Source organism: Salvelinus namaycush, chromosome 31, assembly GCF_016432855.1.
Source record: "Salvelinus namaycush isolate Seneca chromosome 31, SaNama_1.0, whole genome shotgun sequence".
Lineage (NCBI taxonomy): Eukaryota > Metazoa > Chordata > Actinopteri > Salmoniformes > Salmonidae > Salvelinus > Salvelinus namaycush.
In genome coordinates, this window is record NC_052337.1 from 33506387 (window position 1) to 33526732 (window position 20346).

The following is a 20346-nucleotide window of genomic DNA, read 5'->3' on the forward strand; positions in this document are numbered from 1 at the left end:
GCTAGACTCGTATCCCTGAGAATGTGTGCCAAATTTCAACACTCTGAGTCAAACAGATCAAGCAATATAAACATGTGCCCATTATAGCGCCACTGTGTGGTTGATATTAATGTTCTTTCGTGTACTGAGTCTTCACAGTGTTTGCAAGATGTGTACCAATTTTTTTGACAATACGAATATCCTTGACTGATTTATATGCATTTATGTGCCAGACCACGCCAACTGGAATGTTTATTGGTCAATAGCGGCCATGTTGTTTTAGGTACTAGTCTGTAAAATATTGCGTTGAGAGACCTTTGTCCATAGATGCCACATAATCAAGTTTAGTGCAGATCGATTTTTTGGTGCCAGAAGATTAGTGTTTAAGTGTTTTTTACAAAATAAAAAATCCATCATGGCGGACCTTATGGCTCACTGAGGCAAATTTGTTCCTTGTGAGGGGAGGGGGCTATGTATTGAATTTCATGACTTTAGGTCAAACGGGGTGAGGGGCGTGACCTTTGAAATAATTTTAAATATCTTGTTATAGTACCATCATCTGGCCAATTAGTGTATTTTAGTAAATGCTGGATCTCTATGGCAAGACCCATCATTCTGTCACGTTCTGACCTTAGTTCCTTTGTTTTGTCTTTTGCTTTAGTATGGTCAGGGCGTGAGTTGGGTGGGTTGTCTATGTTAGTTTTTCTATGATTTTCTATTTCTGTGTTTGGCCTGATATGGTTCTCAATCAGAGGCAGCTGTCAATCGTTGTCCCTGATTGGGAACCATATTTAGGTAGCCTGTTTTCTGTTGGGTTTGGTGGGTGGTTATTTTCAGTCTTTGTGTGTCTGCACCAGACAGAACTGTTTTCGGTTGTTTCTTTGTTGTTTTGTTATTCAGTGTTCAGTTTTGATTATTATTAAATATCATGAACACTTACCACGCTGCACCTTGGTCCTCACCTTCTTCCACCGACGACAGCCGTTACAGAACCACCCACCAAAAAAGGACAAAGCAGCGTGGTAACAGGCAGCAGCAGCAGGAGCAGGAGCAGCGCTATAAGGAGGAATGGACATGGGAGGACATTCTGGACGGCAAGGGTTGCTACACATGGGAGGAGATCCTGGCTGGAAGGGATCGCCTCCCATGGGAACAGGTGGAGGCAGCCAGGAGAGCGGAGGCAGCAGCTAAAGGGAGCCAGCGCTTTGAGGGAACACGGCTGGCAAGGAAGCCCGGGAGGCAGCCCCAAACATTTATTGGGGGGGCACACGGGGAGTGTGGCTAAGCCAGGTAGGAGACCTGAGCCAACTCCCCGTGCTTACCGTGGAGAGCGAGCGTACGGGCAGACACCGTGTTATGCGGAAGAGCGCACGGTGTCTCCAGTACGTGTGCATAGCCCGGTGCGGTACATAGCAGCACCTCGTATCGGCCGGGCTAGATTGGGCATCGAGCCAGGTGCCATGAAACCGGCTCTACGCATCTGGTCTCCAGTGCGTCTCCTCGGGCCGGGGTACATGGCACCAGCCCTACGCATGGTGTCTCCTGTACGTGTACATAGCCCAGTGCGGCTCCACCTCGCCGCACTGGCATGGCTACAGGGAGTATTCAGCCAAGTAGGGTTGGGCAGGCTCGGTGCTCGAGACCTGTAATGCGCCTCCACGGTCCGGTCTATCCGGTGCCTTCTCCAAGAACCAGCCCTCCTGTGGCAGCCCCACGCACCAGCCCTCCGGTGGCGGCGCCACGTACCAGGCCTCCAGTTCCAGCACCCCGCACTCGCCTTGAGGTGCGTGTTCCCAGCCCGGTACCACCAGTTCCGGCACCACGCACCAGGCCTACTGTGCGCCTCCAGGGTCCAGTATGCCCTGTTCCTGCTCCCCGCACTCGCCCAGTGGTGCGTGTCCCCAGCCCGGTACCTCCAGTTCCGGCACCACGCATCAGGCCTACAGTGCGCCTCCAGGGTCCAGTATGCACTGTTCCTGCTCCCCGCACTCGCCCAGAGGTGCGTGTCCCCAGCCCGGTACCACCAGTTGCGGCACCACGCACCAGGCCTACTGTGCGCCTCAGCAGGCCTGAGTTCTCCCGTCTGTCCAGCGCCGCCTGAGCTGCCCGTCTGTCCAGCGCCGCCTGACCTGCCCGTCTGTCCAGCGCTGCCTGAGCCGCCCGTCTGTCCAGCGCTGCCTGAGCCGCCCGTCTGTCCAGCGCTGCCTGAGCCGCCCGTCTGTCCAGCGCCGCCTGAGCCGCCCGTCTGTCCTGAGCCGTCAGAGCCGTCCGTCAGTCAGGAGCCGCCAGAGCCGCCCGCCAGTCAGGAGCTGCTCTTCAGTCCTGAGCTGCCCTTCAGTCCTGAGCTACCCCTCAGTCCTGAGCTACCCCTCAGTCCTGAGCTGCCTTTCAGTCCGGAGCTGCCTTTCAGTCCGGAGCTGCCTTTCAGTCCTGAGCTGCCTTTCAGTCCTGAGCTACCCCTCAGTCCTGAGCTGCCTTTCAGTCCGGAGCTGCCCTTCAGTCCGGAGCTGCCCTTCAGTCCTGAGCTACCCCTCAGTCCGGAGCTGCCCCTCAGTCCGGAGCTGCCCCTCAGTCCGGAGCTGCCCCTCAGTCCGGAGCTGCCCCTCAGTCCAGAGGCGTCCTTCAGTCCTGTGGGCCCATTTACTAGGGTTCCCAGGCCAAGGTCGGCGGCGAGGGTCGCCGTTCCTAGGAGGCCACAGAAGCGGACTAAGACTATGGTGGAGTGGGGTCCACGTCCAGCGCCAGAGCCGCCACCGCGGACAGATGCCCACCCAGACTCTCCCCTATAGATTCAGGTTTTGCGGCCGGAGTCCGCACCTTGGGGGGGGGGGAGGGGGGTACTGTGACGTTCTGACCTTAGTTTCTTTGTTTTGTCTTTTGTTTTAGTATGGTCAGGGCGTGAGTTGGGTGGGTTGTCTATGTTAGTTTTTCTATGATTTTCTATTTCTGTGTTTGGCCTGATATGGTTCTCAATCAGAGGCAGCTGTCAATCGTTGTCCCTGATTGGGAACCATATTTAGGTAGCCTGTTTTCTGTTGGGTTTGGTGGGTGGTTATTTTCAGTCTTTGTGTGTCTGCACCAGACAGAACTGTTTTCGGTTGTTTCTTTGTTGTTTTGTTATTCAGTGTTCAGTTTTGATTATTATTAAATATCATGAACACTTACCACGCTGCACCTTGGTCCGACATTTCTTACTCCTCAGACGAGGAGAACGAAGACTATCGTTACACATTCACCCAAGTTTCGTCAAAATCTGGCCAGTGCAGTCTGAGATATCACGTGTGACTAATGTACAAACGCACTAACGGACGGAGACAGATGCACAGTCCCCTCCCCGATTTAATCGTGGGAGACAATAATATGTCTCTGTTGATGGTGGTACTGTACTTGAAATAGTCAGAGAACATCATTTTCCTGCTCTTTGAGCCCATCTAGTCAGGGGGCGACTTAGTGATTTGGAGGGCTCAGGCAGAGGATGGAGAGTAAAGACGTAATTTAACTATAATAATGTATTACCTTTTAATGTGCCATGACAGTCATGATGTTTTCATCTGATTGTCAAACAAATCACTTAAAGTAAGTTACCCTTGCACGTTCATCCAAAATAATTCCAGCATCCGAACAGTGCACTGTGCACTTGCCAACTCTCCTTCAATTCGCAAGTGGCTGAAACTATCTCACTGGAGAAAGCATCCGAGCGAGCGTAGCAGCGCCCCTCTGTCTTACTACACAGTATGTAGCCCATGTATCTGAAGCTGTCTGGCCAGAAAGAGTATGATATGCCATAACATTTTTTGGACCAGACAGCATCAAGTACATGGGCTACACATGCATGTCCTCTGCCTCGATGACAATAGCAGTATTATCAGCAGCACCTGTCTTTTTACTAAAGAAATGCGTATTGTATCCCCCTAGAGTCTAAGGGCCTAGGTCTGGGTTTTCTACTATTTTACTTGATCTTATTTAACCTTTATTTAACTAGGCAAGTCAGTTAAGAACAAATTATTGTTTACAATGACGGCCTACTAAAAGGCAAAAGGCCTCCTGCGGGGGCGGGGTCTGGGATTAAACATCGAAATAAATTAAATAAAAATATAGGACAAAACACGACAAGAGACAACACAAGTGTAAAGGAATGAATAAGAATATGTACATAAAAATATATGGATGAGCGATGGCCGAACGGCATAGGCAAGATGCAGTAGATGGTATAGAGTACAGTATATACATATGAGATGAGTAATGTAAGGTATGTAAACATTATATAAAGTGGCATTGTTTAAAGTGACTAGTGATACATTTATTACATCCATTTATTACATATATGAGTATTTCCACGATAAAACAACATTCAGAGCTTTCTTATGCTGATTGTATCTCTCAGATATAGGACAGGTACTTCAAAACATACTTCCTTTTGTTCCTTCTGTTTTTCCATGTATGCTCTGTTATTCAATGGATTTCTATGGACTAAGGGGTAAGGCCAAATGTTTCATAAAATATATATATTTTTTATATATATACAGGTATTGCTAAATTATCCTTGGTATGAAAATCTTAAAACAATTCCATATGTTACATGCCATGTTGTGTTGCTACCATGTTGTTGTCATGTGTTGCTGCCATGCTATGTTGTTGTCTTAGGTCTCTCTTTATGTAGTATTGTGTGTAAAAGGTAGTTGTTGTGAAATTGTTAGATTACTTGTTAGATATTACTGCATGGTCGGAACTAGAAGCACAAACATTTCGCTGCACTTGCATTAATATCTGATAAACATGTGTACGTGACAAATAAAATTTGATTTGATTTGATAACTTTTTACGACGAAATTCCCTATTCAATTCCATTCATTTTTTAGCCCGGTATCGGTTTACCTTCAGACGAGTCCCGTGACACTTGTTTATTTTTTTTTTAATGCCCAGCTCATGAGGCCTCTTGTTGACGTGAGGCCTCTTCTGCCTAATGTTAAGTCCGCCAGTGCATCTAGTACATAAACGTTTCACAGTGCTTGTTCAAAACGAGAATGTAATGTCTTTGTAATACAACAGGTGGCGGTAAACTCTGTGTATTGGAATAAATGCCTGTCAGAAATTACACTAAAGAAGAACACCTAATCCCGTTCAAAGATCTCTGAATATATCGCGAGACGACATTCACGATTTCCACTCCCAGAATGCTTCTTTCTACCTCTTCCCTTCCGCGGCCTTAGAAAGTAAGTGAGCCGATATTCAACTGCTGCCGAGAATCCATGTAATCGCTTTAATATCTATGGCATCCCGATTCTTAAATGTTCAATTTACATGTATTTAAACCACTACTTAGAAACGTCGGTGTCCAAGTGTGTATCGGTGGCTATTTTCACCAAAAGTCATATTTGTGATATGCTTGGCCCCCAGCCACTTTTAGCATTGCTAACGAAACCATGACCATAATGTCGTCCCCGGCCCTACGAATGAGTTTTGATGAAATACATAGTCCCAGTGATGTAGTCTTTTGTGATTTGCTCGTTGTCTTGGGTTGTAATTACCCTACAGTTGCTGGTTTAACGTTTGCTAGCTATCAACTAACACGTAGCGCATCCTCCAAAGTGTCTTAATTGTTTCTCAGTCAAGCAACACACTAACACGTTCTCCGACTAGTTTTAGTCAGCTAGTTAACAACCCGTTTATCTTTTGCAGATCTCTGAAAATGGTCCGCTACTCGCTCGACCCCGAGAACCCGACTAAGTGTGAGTACCGGTGTGATTGTTTCCCTGGCTTTATTCATTAACTCGCTAATGCAAGTTAACAAGCTAGCTAGCTTATCAGACTTAACCATGGTTGCAATGATGACTTTCTTAGGACACCTTTAGATTACCCATGAAAATTAATATGAACGAGGCTGAGCAACCACACATTTGCACATAAATGGTTTATTCACCATGTAAGGTTATTTCTGTCTTGTGACCTCACTGATCATTGCTGTATTTTCTTCTGAAGCATGCAAGTCGAGGGGTTCTAATCTCCGGGTTCACTTCAAGGTAAGGTGTTCTCTCTTCTGATTCACATGAGAAGTTGCCTTCAGACATTTTGTCTACTGTAGTTGTATCAGTGTTGGAGTTAGTTGCTGTTATGTATTGGTAGTCATAAATGTGTGCAGACTGAAAGGTATGATGCATTGCTTTGATGACAACTTTGGAGACCTTTGGAATCAAATGTGACAATATCTAACAAATAACTGAGCAATTTTGCATTCATGCCTATCAAGACAGTTATAACAATCTGTTATTGATATAGCTAGCTACTACAGTATATGGATGCTTCTTGTTTGTTTCCCATCAGAACACCCGTGAGACAGCTCAGACCATCAAAGGCATGCACATCCGCAAGGCCACCAAGTACCTGAAGGATGTTACCATCAAGCACCAGTGTGTTCCCTTCCGTCGCTACAATGGGGGTGTCGGCAGGTGTGCCCAGGTAAACGCCAATCCAATTACATTTACTCTAGCCTCAATTTAAATGTGTATAGGGGACTTTGGTTGGTTATCTTCTGACAGTGTTTACGCTTTATTGTATTTCCCATGTAAAAGTATTGGGATTAGCAGGTATGAAAGTGATCTTTAAATAAAAAAATACATTTGTTCAACATGGGCTTTGGAGAGGGGCACAAAATGACTTAAAATCTTTCTGGCTTATCAGACCTGGCACTTATGGTTTTAATGCATGTCTGTATGAAATGGTTGCAATGATGACTTTCTTAGGACACCTTTGGATTACCCATGAAAATAAATACGAATGAGGCTGAGCAACCACAAATTTGCGCTTATGTCTACATACATTTTCCCCGATGTTGACCAGAAATGAGGGCACCTATTATGTCCCAGTCTTGTACACGACTGACCCAACTGTTCCTCTGCAGGCCAAGCAGTTTGACTGGACACAGGGCCGCTGGCCCAAGAAGAGTGCAGAGTTCCTTCTCCACATGCTGAAGAACGCTGAGAGCAACGCTGAGCTTAAGGTAAGGTTGGTAGTTTTGTTAGGCCTGCCTCTCATCGTGGCATGCCTGTAGTGGAGAGATTTGTGAAAAGTATGATGCTACCAAGCTTGTTGGGGTTCAAACTGTGAAATGGGCACAATTCATGATTGCAACGATGACCATTTGGGACATCTTTGTATTAACCATGAAAAATTACATCTGAGCCACCGTGATGCTTGTATGAACAATATAATTTAAAGCTGGAATCCTTCATTGAGAAGATTGTTTTGGTCAAAAGCTGCGGGATGGGCCTGAAATGTTAACCCTTTCAAATTCAAAGCGAGAGCTTTGAATGCATGGACTGACATCCATGATATAAGCATTGGGTTCAACCATGTTTTGAGGCTATGGTATTTGTTTAATATACTTTTTCAAACATTGGACTATAACAAGCTTATTGTGGGTTCTGATGGGGTACAACAGTTGAATTAAGATCATGAGGCATTTAGAAATTATTTTCTTCCCGAATCAATGAGTACATATTATTAATCCTAAAATTGATGTAGCAATTAAGGATTCTAGCTTTGCCATTTTCAACACTTATATGAGTGTAAATAATTAGATTTGTATGCTGAGACGCCCCTAAATTGGAACGTAGTGGCTGTACAGTGACATGCGATACATGTCAGAGTTCTGGCTCTGCGCTGAATGGGTTTTGACTGATGGCCGTTCTGAACTTGAGCACCACGAATGACAAGTTGCTCCACCCCTCCCGCTGTTTGAGGAAATTTTGCAAATTTTGCTTGAACGAGGGAATTGCTGTAAACTAAGATGACTATGTATTTTGACAGATGAGATGTTGAGGATTATAATAAATACCGCTTTGATGTAGCAAGCCAAACAGATGTCCAAATGTGCACTTCACATGTCCAAATCATAAAACTCATGTCAGTGTCAACGTTTATGATCACATTTAGCTGTAAAGTTACAAAGATGACATGTCTTTGAACAAAATTTGCTTGATTATTGAGAACAGAATTCGCTGCAGCACACGCACCTGAATGCACTCATGACTCCTTTCTACTGTGCATTCGGGAAGTATTCAGACCACTTCACTTTTTCCACATTTTATTACGTTACAGCCTTATTCTAAAATGGATTACCTTTTTTCCCGTCATGATTCTACACATAATACCCCGTAATGACAAAGCGAAAACAGGTGTTTAGTGCTCGGGTGCATCCTGCTTCCATTGAGTCCACCTGTGGCAAATAAAGTTGATTGGACATGATTTGGAAAGGCACACCTGTCTATATAAGGTCCCACAGTTGAGGATTGTGTCGAGGCACAGATCTTGGGAAGGGTACCAAAACATTTCTGCAGCATTGAAGGTCCCCAAGAACAGTGGCCTACATCATTCTTAAATGGAAGAAGTTTGTAATCACCAATAGTCTTCCTAGAGCTGGCCGCCTGGCCAATCGGAGGAGAAGGGAGCTGACCAAGAACCCGATGGTCACCGACAGAGCTCCAGAGTTCCTCTGTGGAGATGGAAGGACCTTCCAGAAGGACAACCATTTCTGCAGCACTCCACCAATCAAACCTTTATGGTAGACTGGCCAGACCAAAATTGAACTCTTTGGCCTGAATGCCAAGCGTCACGTCTGGAGGAAAACAGGCACCGCTCATCACCTGGCCAATACCATCCCTACGGTGAAGCATGGTGGCAGCATCATGCTGTGGGGATGTTTTTCAGTGGCAAGGACTGGGAGACCAGTCATGATTGCGGGAAAAGATGAACGAAGCAAAGTGCATAGAGATCCTTGATGAAAATCTGCTCCAGAGCACTCAGGACCTCAGACTGGGGTAAAGGTTCACCTTCCAACAGGACAATACCCTAAGCACACAGCCAAGATAATGCAGGAATGGCTTCGGGACAAGTCTCTCAAGGTCCTTGAGTGGCCCAGCCAGAACCCGGACTTGAACCCGACCGAACATCTCTGGAGAGACCTGAAAATAACTGTGCAGCAACGCTCCCCATCCAACCTGACAGAGCTTGAGAGAAGAATGGGAGAAACTCCCAAATACATATGTGCCACGCTTGTAGCGTCATACCCAAGAAGACTCAAGGCTGTAATTGCTGCCAAAGGTACTTCAGCAAAGTACTGAGTGAAGGGTCTGACTACTAATATAAATGTGATGTTTTATTTTGAATCAATTTGGGAAAATGTCACCTTTTTTTGCTTTGTCATTATGGGGTATTGTGTGTAGATTGGGGGGGGGGGGCAATTGAATCGATTTTAGAATACGGCTGTAATGTACCACATTTGGAACTCGCGAAGGGGTCTCAATACTTTCCGAATTCACTTTATGCCCACCAATTACGATGTTTCTCTGAATTACCTTGTAAAAGGTTAACACCGTAAAATTGTATTTTATTACTTAGCTAGTCATGTTGGTAATAGAACAAGCTTTCAAATCATGCCCACCTGACTCAGATTGGGACTTAAAATGGACCGTTGTTGTGTTCCAAAAGAAACCACTACAAGCGTGCCTGCTCTAGTTCAACGGCACAGCTAGGATAGCTCAAAGTACTTCATAAACTAGGTTCCTATCTAATTGGCAACAGATTTTTATGCAAATATTCTCATCTGCATAAAAACAATATCTGCATTTTCCCTCCAGAGATGTTTCCATCAAATTGACCTGTTGCGGATAAAAGGCTGTGAGTGATGACGTAGTGCATAGAAATAAATACAAGTGAAATGGTTTTGTCAAAAACAAAAGTTCTATTGCGACTGTGCCCAATCTGGTCTTGGCACGTATGCTCTAGCCGACAGCTCACAGATACAGTGTGGGTAGGATGACCTGCATGAGATTATTATGGACAAGAGTGAGAATTTTTTTTGTCGAAGGGCAGCCTCGCCTCGAGTATATCTCCAGAAGAGTACCCTCTATTTCCTGGAGAGGAACATTAATCACTGTGCACTTTCACCACCTTGTGAAGTTCATCGCTTATTTCATTTGTAGCCTAATAAACTGCATTCTGTCAATTGCTACTTTGCATGTACTTTTCGTATTTATTTTGTAAAAAACATTGTAATTTAGCCCTATACACACGGGCCAATTCCCACAAGTGTCAAGGTTAAGTACTGTATCCCACAGACAACTGGCCATGTAAGTGGATTATTTGACTTGTTAACCGGTTTAATCTTTGCTCTATTCTGACAGGGTCTGGATGTAGACTCCCTGGTGATCGAGCACATCCAGGTGAACAAGGCCCCCAAGATGCGCAGACGCACATACCGTGCCCACGGTCGCATCAACCCCTACATGAGCTCCCCATGCCACATTGAGATGATCCTCACAGAGAAGGAGCAGATCGTTCCCAAACCAGAGGAGGAAGTCGCCACTAAGAAAAAGGTACGCATGCCAACGCCTTTTGCAGAAGACTGCTTGGTATTTTTCTGAAAATATGCACTTGTTCCCATATTTCCCATGTAAAAGCAGTGTGATTAGAAGGTACAAGCTCTTGTTGAACAAGAGCTCTGTAGACTGTAACGAAATAGTTTACTATCCTTCTGGCATTACTTGTTAAATCTTATCAGACCTTTCACATAAGTGTGTTTGAAATGGTTGCAATGATGACTTTCTTAGGACACCTTTGGATTACCCATGAAAATAAATGTGAATTAGGCTGAGCAACCACAACTTTTCATTTAAGTCTACATCATTCTGTTCCTATGAGGGTAGTATCAGAATCAGTATGGTGTATGTTGGTCTAATACAATTTCTTTGTCCTGCAGATTTCTCAGAAGAAGCTGAAGAAGCAGAAACTCATGGCACGGGAGTAATGTAAATTAAATGGAACCATTCGTACCAAAATGGAATGTCTCTGTCTTTTCATGCTTCTTCATAAGTATTATGAAATCCCTACTGCTCATGTAAAGTTGGCTTTAATCCATCTAAAGGCCCTGGGTTTGATATGACCCAAATAGATAGGATACATGATTCATGACTAAGATCAATGCTGTTAAAAAGTTGCAGGTGAGACGGGTTATTTGGGTTACTTACTGAAATGTCACGTGCCGAACTAATCATATTCCGGCTTTAAGAGATATCTATTATTCACATCAGTATGTACATTGTAAAATCAAGCTGTTGGCACTTGTGACTCCAATGCTGTCTTTCATATGAGGGGCAAAGGGATTTATGTAAAAATGGAGGTGCTAGGCCACAATGTGCTATGAGGATTACATTTCAGATTAGTGCACATGACATTTCAACCTCATTTTCATTATTTCTAGAACATTGGGAAGGTGTTTTTATGTTTAATAGAAAAAATGTGTTAAACATTTCTACTCGACGACATCAAAAGTTTAAACATTTAACCTCTACGTGATCTCCAGCCTCCCTCCCCCCCGCTGGACGGTTGAGCTAAAGGGATTAGCATGACGTAAGTAACAATAATTTCCCAGGACCTAGACAAGTCTTATACGGGCAGAAAGCTTAAATTCTTGTTAATCCAACTGCACTGTCCAATTTACAGTAGCTAGTACAGTGAAAAAATACTATGCTATTGTTTTAAGGAGAGTGCACAACTTTTATTACGGCAACTGGTATGATGTATTCGTCTCTGAAGGTAAATAATGTACTTAAGTAATCTTGCTCTGATTTGTCATCCTGAGGGTACCAGAGATAAAATGTAGCACAGTTTTGTTTGAAAAAATACATTTTTGTATTAAAATGTAGGAACTGGGTTCTACAGTTTGAACCCATGCTGTGTCTGCACCCCCCTGTCAAGGTTGGTGTATTTTCTGTAGGGAAGCTTATTATCCATAATTTATGACATTACTGAGTGTGTAAACTTAAATGTATTACCATATCATATTTGTGTGTTCTCTAAAGTTATGTACTTAAATGTATCAATTGACCATTTTGGCTTGATACATTTTGAACAGTAATACAATGGTTCATTAGATTAGTCTAAATCTTTGCATATACAGTGCTGCTGTCTAGTGGCCAAAATAATTGGGTCTGGAGTCCTAAGTGATATACTGGTGTACTCTTGCATTTCAAAGATGGAACAACAAATAGAAAATGCATGTTTTTTTTGTTTTATCTTATACCTGATCCAACGTGTGTTATTCTACATTAATTTCACATTTCCACAAATTTAAGTGTTTACTTTCAAATGGTATCAAGAATATGCATATCCTTGCTTCAGGTCCTGAGCTACAGGCAGTTAGATTTGGGTTTGTCATTTTAGGTGAAAATTGAAAAAAGGTGATGTGGGGTGTGAGGAAATACCCTCCCTTGCTCTAAAGTTGTTGCAGGTTATGAAAATTTACTTTTAATCCTACCCTGTGATGTGAGACAAGCATTGTTGTAGGACCTAATCCTTTTTAACCACAGATCATAGAAAAGCTCTGTTCACGTGTAGATACTGGTTTGGTGCTGGAGTTGATGAATGAGGTTAGTGGCAGAATTGGCCTTTAATCCATTGACTTGGAAAGGAGTTTACACCAATTTATTTATACGAACAAAAATATAAACACAACGCGTAAAGTGTTGGTCCCATTTTCATGAGCTGAAATAAAAGATCCCGGGGATGTTCCATATGCACATAGCTTATTTCTGTCATTTGTATTTCTCCTTTGCAAGATAAACCATCCACTTGACAGGTGTGGCATATAAAGATGCTGATTAAACGGCATGATCATTACACAGGTGCACCTTGTGCTGGGGACAATAAAAATCCACTCTAAAATGTGCAGTTTCGGCGCAGAATACTGCCACAGATGTCTCAAGTTTTGAGGGAGTGTGCAATTGGCATGCCGACATCAGGAATGTCCAACGGAGCAGTTGCCAGAGAATGTAATGTTAATTTATTTACCGTAAGCCGCCTCCGATGTCGTTTTAGAGAATTTGGCAGTACATCCAACCGGCTTTGCAACCGCAGACCACTTGTAACCACTTCAGCCCAGGACCTCCACATACGGCTTCACCTGCAGGGTCAACGGGGGAAGGTGGGTGCTAAGAGTGTTTCTGTCGTAATAGCCTTTTTGTGGGGAAAAACGTATTCTGATTGGCTGCCCTGTTATGGGAAATCCATAGATCAGGGCCTAATGGATTTATTTAAACTGACTGATTTCCTTATGAACTGTAACTCAGTTGCAATTATATTTTTGTTATGTGTGTATATATACAGTGCCTTCAGAAAGTATTCAGACCCCTTGACCGTTTCCTCATTTTGTTAAGTTACAGCCGTATTCTAAAATTGAATCTTGTTTTTTCCCTCATCAGTCTACAGTCGTGGCCAAAAGTTTTGAGAATGACACAAATATAAATTTTCACAAAGTTTGCTGCTTCAGTTGTCTTTAGATATTTTTGTCAGGTGTTACTATGGAATACTTAAGTATAATTACAAGCATTTCATAAGTGTCAAAGGCTTTTATTGACAATTACATGAAGTTGATGCAAAGAGTCAATATTTGCAGTGTTGACCCTTCTTTTTTAAGACCTCTGTAATCTGCCCTGGCATGCTGTCAATTAACTTATGGGCCACATCCTGACTGATGGCAGCCCATTCTTGCATAATCAATGCTTGGAGTTTGTCAGAATTTGTGGGTTTTTGTTTGTCCACCCGCCTCTTGAGGATTGACCACAAGTTCTCAATTGGGATTAAGGTCTGGGGAGTTTCCTGGCCATGGACCCAAAATATCGATGTTTTGTTCCCCGAGCCACTTAGTTATCACTTTTGCCTTATGGCAAGGTGCTCCATCATGCTGGAAAAGGCATTGTTCGTCACCAAACTGTTCCTGGATGGTTGGGAGAAGTTGCTCTCGGAGGATGTGTTGGTACCATTCTTTATTCATGGCTGTGTTATTAGGCAAAATTGTGAGTGAGCCCACTCCCATGGCTGAGAAGCAACCCCACACATGAATGGTCTCAGGATGCTTTACTTTTGGCATGACACAGGGCTGATGGTAGCACTCACCTTGTCTTCTCCGGACAAGCTTTTTTCCGGATGCCCCAAACAATCGGAAGGGGATTCATCAGAGAAAATGACTTTACCCCAGTCATCAGCAGTCCAATCCCTGTACCTTTTGCAGAATATCAGTCTGTCCTTGATGTTTTACCTGTAGAGAAGTGGCTTCTTTGCTGCCCTTCTTGACACCAGGCCATCCTCCAAAAGTCTTCGCCTCACTGTGCGTGCAGATGCACTCACACCTGCCTGCTGCCATTCCTGAGCAAGCTCTGTACTGGTGGTGCCCCGATCCCGCAGCTGAATCAACTTTAGGAGACGGTCCTGGCGCTTGCTGGACTATCTTGTGCGCCCTGAAGCCTTCTTCACAACAATTGAACCACTCTCCTTGAAGTTCTTGATGATCAGATAAATGGTTGATTTAGGTGCAATCTTACAGGAAGCAATATCCTTGCCTGTGAAGCCCTTTTTGTGCAAAGCAATGATGACGGCAGGTAACCATGGCTGACAGAGATAACAGAGTGATCTCCAGCCTTGTCCTCGTCAACACTTACACCTGTGTTAACGAGAGAATCACTGACATGATGTCAGCTGGTCCTTTTGTGGCAGAGCTGAAATGCAGTGGAAATGTTTCTTTGGGATTCAGTACATTTGCATGGCAAAGAGGGACTTTGCAATTAATTTAAATTAATCTGATCTCTCCATAACATTCTGGAGTATATGCAAATTGCCATAATACAAACTGAGGCAGCAGACTGAAAATGTATATTTGTGTCATTCTCAAAACCTTTGGCCACAACTACACACAATATCCTATAATGACAGCAAAAATAGTTGTAGAAAAATTAGCAAATTTATTGCAAATAAAAAAACGGAACTATTACGTTTACATAAGTATTCAGACCCTTGACTCAGTACTTTGAAGCCCCTTTGGCTGTGATTACTGCATTAAGTCTTCTTGGGGAGGATGCTACAACTTTGGCAGACCTGTATTTGGGGAGTTTCTACCACCGTTTGATATGAGACTTGAAAATGAGCTCAGGTGCATCCTGTTTCCATTGATTATCCTTGAGCTGTTTCTACAACTTGATTGGAGTCCACCTGTGGTAAATTCAATTGATTGTACATGATTTGGAAAGGCACACACCTGTCTATATAAGGTCCCACAGTTGACAGTGCATGTCAGAGCAAAAACCAAGCCACGAGGTTGAAGGAATTGTCCGTAGAGCGCTGAGACAGGATTGTGTTGAGGCACAGATCTGGGGAAGGGTACCAAAAATGTCTGCAGCATCAAAGGTCCCCAAAAACACTGGCCTCCAGCAATCTTAAATGGAGTTTGGAAGTTTGGAACCACCTAGACTCTTCTAGAGCTGGCTGCCAGGCCAAACTGAGCATCTTAAATAAGCATGCCCCATTCAAAAAATGTAGAACCAGGAACAGATATATCCCTTGGTTCACTCCAGACCTGACTGCCTTTGACCAGCACAAAAACATCCTGTGGTGTACTGCATTAGCATCGAATAGCCCCCACGATATGCAACTTTTCAGGGAAGTTAGGAATCAATATACACAGGCAATTAGGAAAGCAAAGGCTAGCTTTTTCAAACAGAAATTTGCATCCTGTAACGCTAACTCCAAAAAGTTCTGGGACACTGTAAAGTTCATGGAGAATAAGAGCACCTCCTCCCAGCTGCCCACTGCACTGAGGCTAGGAAACACTGTCACCACCGATAAATCTGCGATAATTGCTAATTTCAATAAGCATTTTTCTACGGCTGGCCATGTTTTCCACCTGGCTACCCCTACCCTGGTCAACAGCTCTGCACCCCTCACTGCAACTTACCCAAGCCACACCCATTTCTCCTTCACCCAAATCGAGATAGCTGATGTTCTGAAAGAGCTGCAACATCTGGACCCCTACAAATCAGCAGGGCTAGACAATCTGGACCCTCTCTTTCTAAAATGATCTGCCGAAATTGTTGCAACCCCTATTACTAGCTTGTTCAAACTCTCTTTCGTATCGTCTGAGAACCCCAAAGATTGGAAAGCTGCTGCGGTCATCCCCCTCTTCAAAGGGGGAGACACTCTAGACCCAAACTGCTACAGACCTATATCTATCCTACCCTGCCTTTCTAAGGTCTTCGAAAGCCAAGTTAACAAACAGATCACCGACCATTTCGAATCCTACCCTACCTTCTCCGCTATGCAATCTGGTTTCCGAGCTGGTCATGGGTGCACCTCAGCCACGCTCAAGGTCCTAAACGACATCATAACCGCCATCGATAAGAGACAATACTGTGCAGCTGTATTCATCGACCTGGCCAAGGCTTTCGACTCTGTCAATCACCACAATTTTATCGGCAGACTCAACAGCCTTGGTTTCTCAAGTGACTGCCTCGCCTGGTTCACCAACTACTTCTCAGACAGAGTTCAGTGTGTCAAATCGGAGGGCCTGTTGTCCGGACCTCTGGCAGTCTATGGGGGTGCCACAGGGTTCAATCCTCGGGCCGACTCTTTTCTCTGTATACATCAATGATGTCGCTCTTGCTGCTGGTGATTCTCTGATCCACCCCTACGCAGACGACACCATTCTGTATACCTCTGGCCCTTCTTTGGACACTGTGTTAACTAACCTCCAGACAAGCTTCAATGGCATACAACTCTCCTTCCATGGCCTCCAACTGCTCTTAAATGCAAGCAAAACTAAATGCATGCTCTTCAACCGATCGCTGCCCACACCTACCCACCCGTCCAGCATGACTACACTGGATGGTTCTGACTTAGAATATGTGGACAACTACAAATACCTAGGTGATTGGTTAGACTCTAAACTCTCCTTCCAGACTCACATTAAGCATCTCCAATCCAAAATTAAATCTAGAATCGGCTTCCTATTTCGCAACAAAGCATCCTTCACTCATGCTGCCAAACATACCCTCGTAAAACTGACTATCCTACTGATCCTTGACTTCGGCGATGTCATTTACAAAATAGCCTCCAACACTCTACTCAGCAAATTGGATGCAGTATATCACAGTGCCATCCGTTTTGTCACCAAAGCCCCATATACTACCCACCACTGCGACCTGTATGCTCTCGTTGGCTGGCCCTCGCTTCATATTTGTCGCCAAACCCACTGGCTCCAGGTCATCTATAAGTATTTGCTAGGTAAAGCCCCGCCTTATCTCAGCTCACTGGTCACCATAGTAGCACCCACCCGCAGCACTCGCTCCAGCGGGTATATTTCACTGGTCACCCCCAAAGCCAATTCCTCCTTCGGCCGCCTTTGGTTCCAGTTCTCTGCTGCCAATGACTGGAACGAACTGCAAAAATCACTGAAGCTGGAGACTCATATCTCCCTCTCTAGCTTTAAGCACCAGCGGTCAGAGCAGCTCACAGATCACTGCACCTGTACATAGCCAATCTGTAAATAGCCCATCCAACTACCTCATCACCATCCTTTGCACCCCAGTACTGCTGGGGTGCACCCCAGTACTTGTACACTCATCTTCTGCACATCTATCACCCCAGTGTTTAATTTGTAATTTGCCATACTGTAATAATTTCGCCACTATGGCCTATTTATTGCCTCAAACTGAAAATAGACCAACTATTAGAATTTTTGGACCAAGAAATGGTCGAGCGATTTCTGCGTAGTGCAGCTATAATCTCAAGTACTAATGTTACTGTTGCCACTACAACAAAATACTGAAATGTAATTTTGTCCTTAAATTTAAATTAAATGCTGTAGAATTACGTATTTTTGTAGGCACTAACTCCGCCATGGTTCGTTGGACAAAGCGTATGGGATAATGAATGGCGTTTGATAAATGCCGGAAATGTCTGGCAAACACAGGTTTAGGAGATCTTATTTGTTTTGATCTACGAAAATCTTAATCTGCTAACAACCTTTGTTTGTGAATTTTGACAAATTTATGTTTAAAAAAAAAGCACAAAGGCTTCATAATTCATAAAGGTTGTAACTGACTGCTATTATCGTATAGAACGATCTTATTTTCTGCATTTATTCCAAACCCTATTCTTTCCCCATTCATTTTTCCCATAGGGATGGCTGAACGAACCAGAGGTAACTAATTTCTGGGTTTTAGAACTACAAACTAAAGAGCTCTATAAGGCTGACAGGTGGCTTCAAAGCCTCTTTGGTCAATAGAGCCCCACAGTGGAGGTGTCATAATATCCATAAAACCTAGCGGTCAACAGGGAAATGGTTCCAATTGTTTTTCCACCATTCATTTTTCCCATAGGGAATTTTAGTAACACAAAATAAGGTCTGTGTTTCATGTAGGCTTACCCTGGAGTGGCATTTTGATTACCATGTAAATCTCTCTCGGACAAGGTAACTCAGTATATTCGGCTCTATTTTCTCTGATTGGAAAATGCTAATTAGCATCAAAGTAGACATCATGCAAGACTACAAGTCTCTGCAAACTCGCATCTAATCTCTAGCTGACACCTTTGATAACAGGTACTGTGTCAATTTAAAACTTGCACAAGACAGTTCACAGAATTTTCAATTTAAAGAAATGTAGCCAATTTATTCATTACTAAATGTAGCTAACATTAGATAGTTAATCCAGAGATTCTTATCCTTGCCTCGATTTGGGAGTCTAGTCCAGATCATCATTACATTTATAGTTCTTTATGATAGCCACATTAGCAGCTAATTAGCAATTCATTTTTGGGGGGCGAATACAGGTGTTTTGGTAACTGTGTAATTCTCTCTTGGATAAGGTGAGTTTTAACAATATATTTGCCTCAATTTACTCTCAAATTCGAAATGCTAATTAGCAACAGAGAAGACCCCAGCAAGACTATACATTCCTACAGGAAGCTCCTGCACGTCATCTCTAGCCGACACTGTCAGCTACCATTCGCCAGTTCAATCAAAGAGACCTGTGCTCAATCCATGATGAATCCATGTGCTGTATTGAAATTAACTGAATAAAGTGTTGAACTTCCATCCCCTGCTCTCTTATAGCATCAGCAATCCAGGGTTTACATCAGAGATCTATATATAATGACGAGATGCTCATGTCTCTGCCCTAAAATGGGAGTCGTTGTCCCAAAGACGAGAAGGCAGGCGACAAGCGCTACCTCTCGCTTCGCCTCTTCCTCTCCGTTTATATACATCATTGGTCTACACTGGGATAAAATCTAAATTTGGTTGCGGCCATGTCCAGATTTCTGATCCCTACACTGGATGTAGGCTTCAATACAGGTTTATCATGGCAGAATTGTTACCTTTTTTTATTCAGAGAATAAAGGCACTTGAAAGAGTCACATCACATGAGTAATATCTGCCCATGTGTAAATAGGTCTAAACCATTTCTACATTTTGTCTACAATTAGTTTTCAACTTCTCATGAATCTGTCAGTTTATCTGTTAACTGGCCTCTGTAAAATGGTATAGAATCAGCTTGATCCCCTCTGTCAAATGCACTTAGACCTTCTTTTTTTTAAAGGAAAATGAGAATTAAAAAGAGGTTCAGCCCCTGGTTCGACCGTGATCTTGCAGAGTTACTCCACCTCAAGAATTGCATTTGGCGAAAGGCTTGGCACACGCATACTCAGGCTGACTGGCTCTAGTTCAGGCAAATGAGAAATAAGTGCACTCAGGCTATCCGGAAGGCCAAAATTAGTTACTTTAAGGAGCAGTTCTCTCTCTGTGGGTCTAACCCAAAGAAGTTCTGGAAAACGGTTAAAGACCAGGAGAATAAACCCTCCTCCTCACAGCTGCCCATGTCCCTTAATGTTGATGATGTGGTTGTTACTGACAAGAAGCACATGGCTGAGCTCTTTAATCACCACTTCATTAAGTCAGGATTCCTATTTGACTCAACATTGCTTCCTTGCCCGTCCAACATTTCCTCATCTCCCACCCCTTCTAATGCGACTATCCCCGATGCTTCTCCCTCTTTTTCCCCTGCCCCGCTACAAAGTTTCTCCCTGCAGGCAGTTACTGAGCGAGGTGCTAAAGGAGCTCCTTAAACTTGACCCCAAAAAAACATCTGGGTCAAATGGTTTAGACCCTTTCTCCTTTAAGGTTGTTGCCCATATCATTGCCAAGCCTATCTCCAACCTTTTTAACCTGTCTCTCCTTTCTGGGGAGATTCCCATTGCTTGGAAGGCAGCCACAGTTTGTCCTTTATTTAAAGGGGGAGATCAAGCTGATCGTAACCGTTATAGGCCTATTTCTATTTTGCCCTGTTTTTCAAAAGTGTTGGAAAACTTGTCAATAATCAACTGACTGGCTTTCTTGTTGTCTATAGTATTCTCTTGGGTATGCAATTTGGTTTCCGCTCAGGTTATGGATGTGTCACTGCAACCTTAAAGGTCCTCAGTGATGTCACCCTTGCCCTTGATTCTAAGCAATATAGTGCTGCTATTTTTATTGACTTGGCCAAAGCT

General features: G+C 43.7%; 1 protein-coding gene and 4 non-coding genes across 5 annotated transcripts; all 5 read left to right on the plus strand.

Annotated features, from left to right (window-relative positions):
• Positions 1-5123: 5123 nt before the first annotated feature.
• Positions 5124-11645, plus strand: rpl17 (ribosomal protein L17). The gene is made up of 7 exons (XM_038970512.1): positions 5124-5192; positions 5659-5708; positions 5959-5999; positions 6301-6435; positions 6878-6976; positions 10161-10352; positions 10736-11645. Exons 2-7 carry the CDS (start codon positions 5669-5671, stop codon positions 10781-10783), a joined length of 555 nt encoding a protein of 184 aa, XP_038826440.1. The 5' UTR covers positions 5124-5192; positions 5659-5668; the 3' UTR covers positions 10784-11645.
• Positions 5800-5869, plus strand: LOC120026604. The gene has a single exon (XR_005473176.1). It is a non-coding gene; the product is annotated as a small nucleolar RNA SNORD58 (small nucleolar RNA).
• Positions 6699-6768, plus strand: LOC120026602. The gene has a single exon (XR_005473174.1). It is a non-coding gene; the product is annotated as a small nucleolar RNA SNORD58 (small nucleolar RNA).
• On the plus strand, positions 7102-7162 carry LOC120026605. The gene has a single exon (XR_005473177.1). It is a non-coding gene; the product is annotated as a small nucleolar RNA SNORD58 (small nucleolar RNA).
• LOC120026603 lies at positions 10566-10635 on the plus strand. Its single transcript, XR_005473175.1, has one exon. It is a non-coding gene; the product is annotated as a small nucleolar RNA SNORD58 (small nucleolar RNA).
• Positions 11646-20346: the final 8701 nt, after the last annotated feature.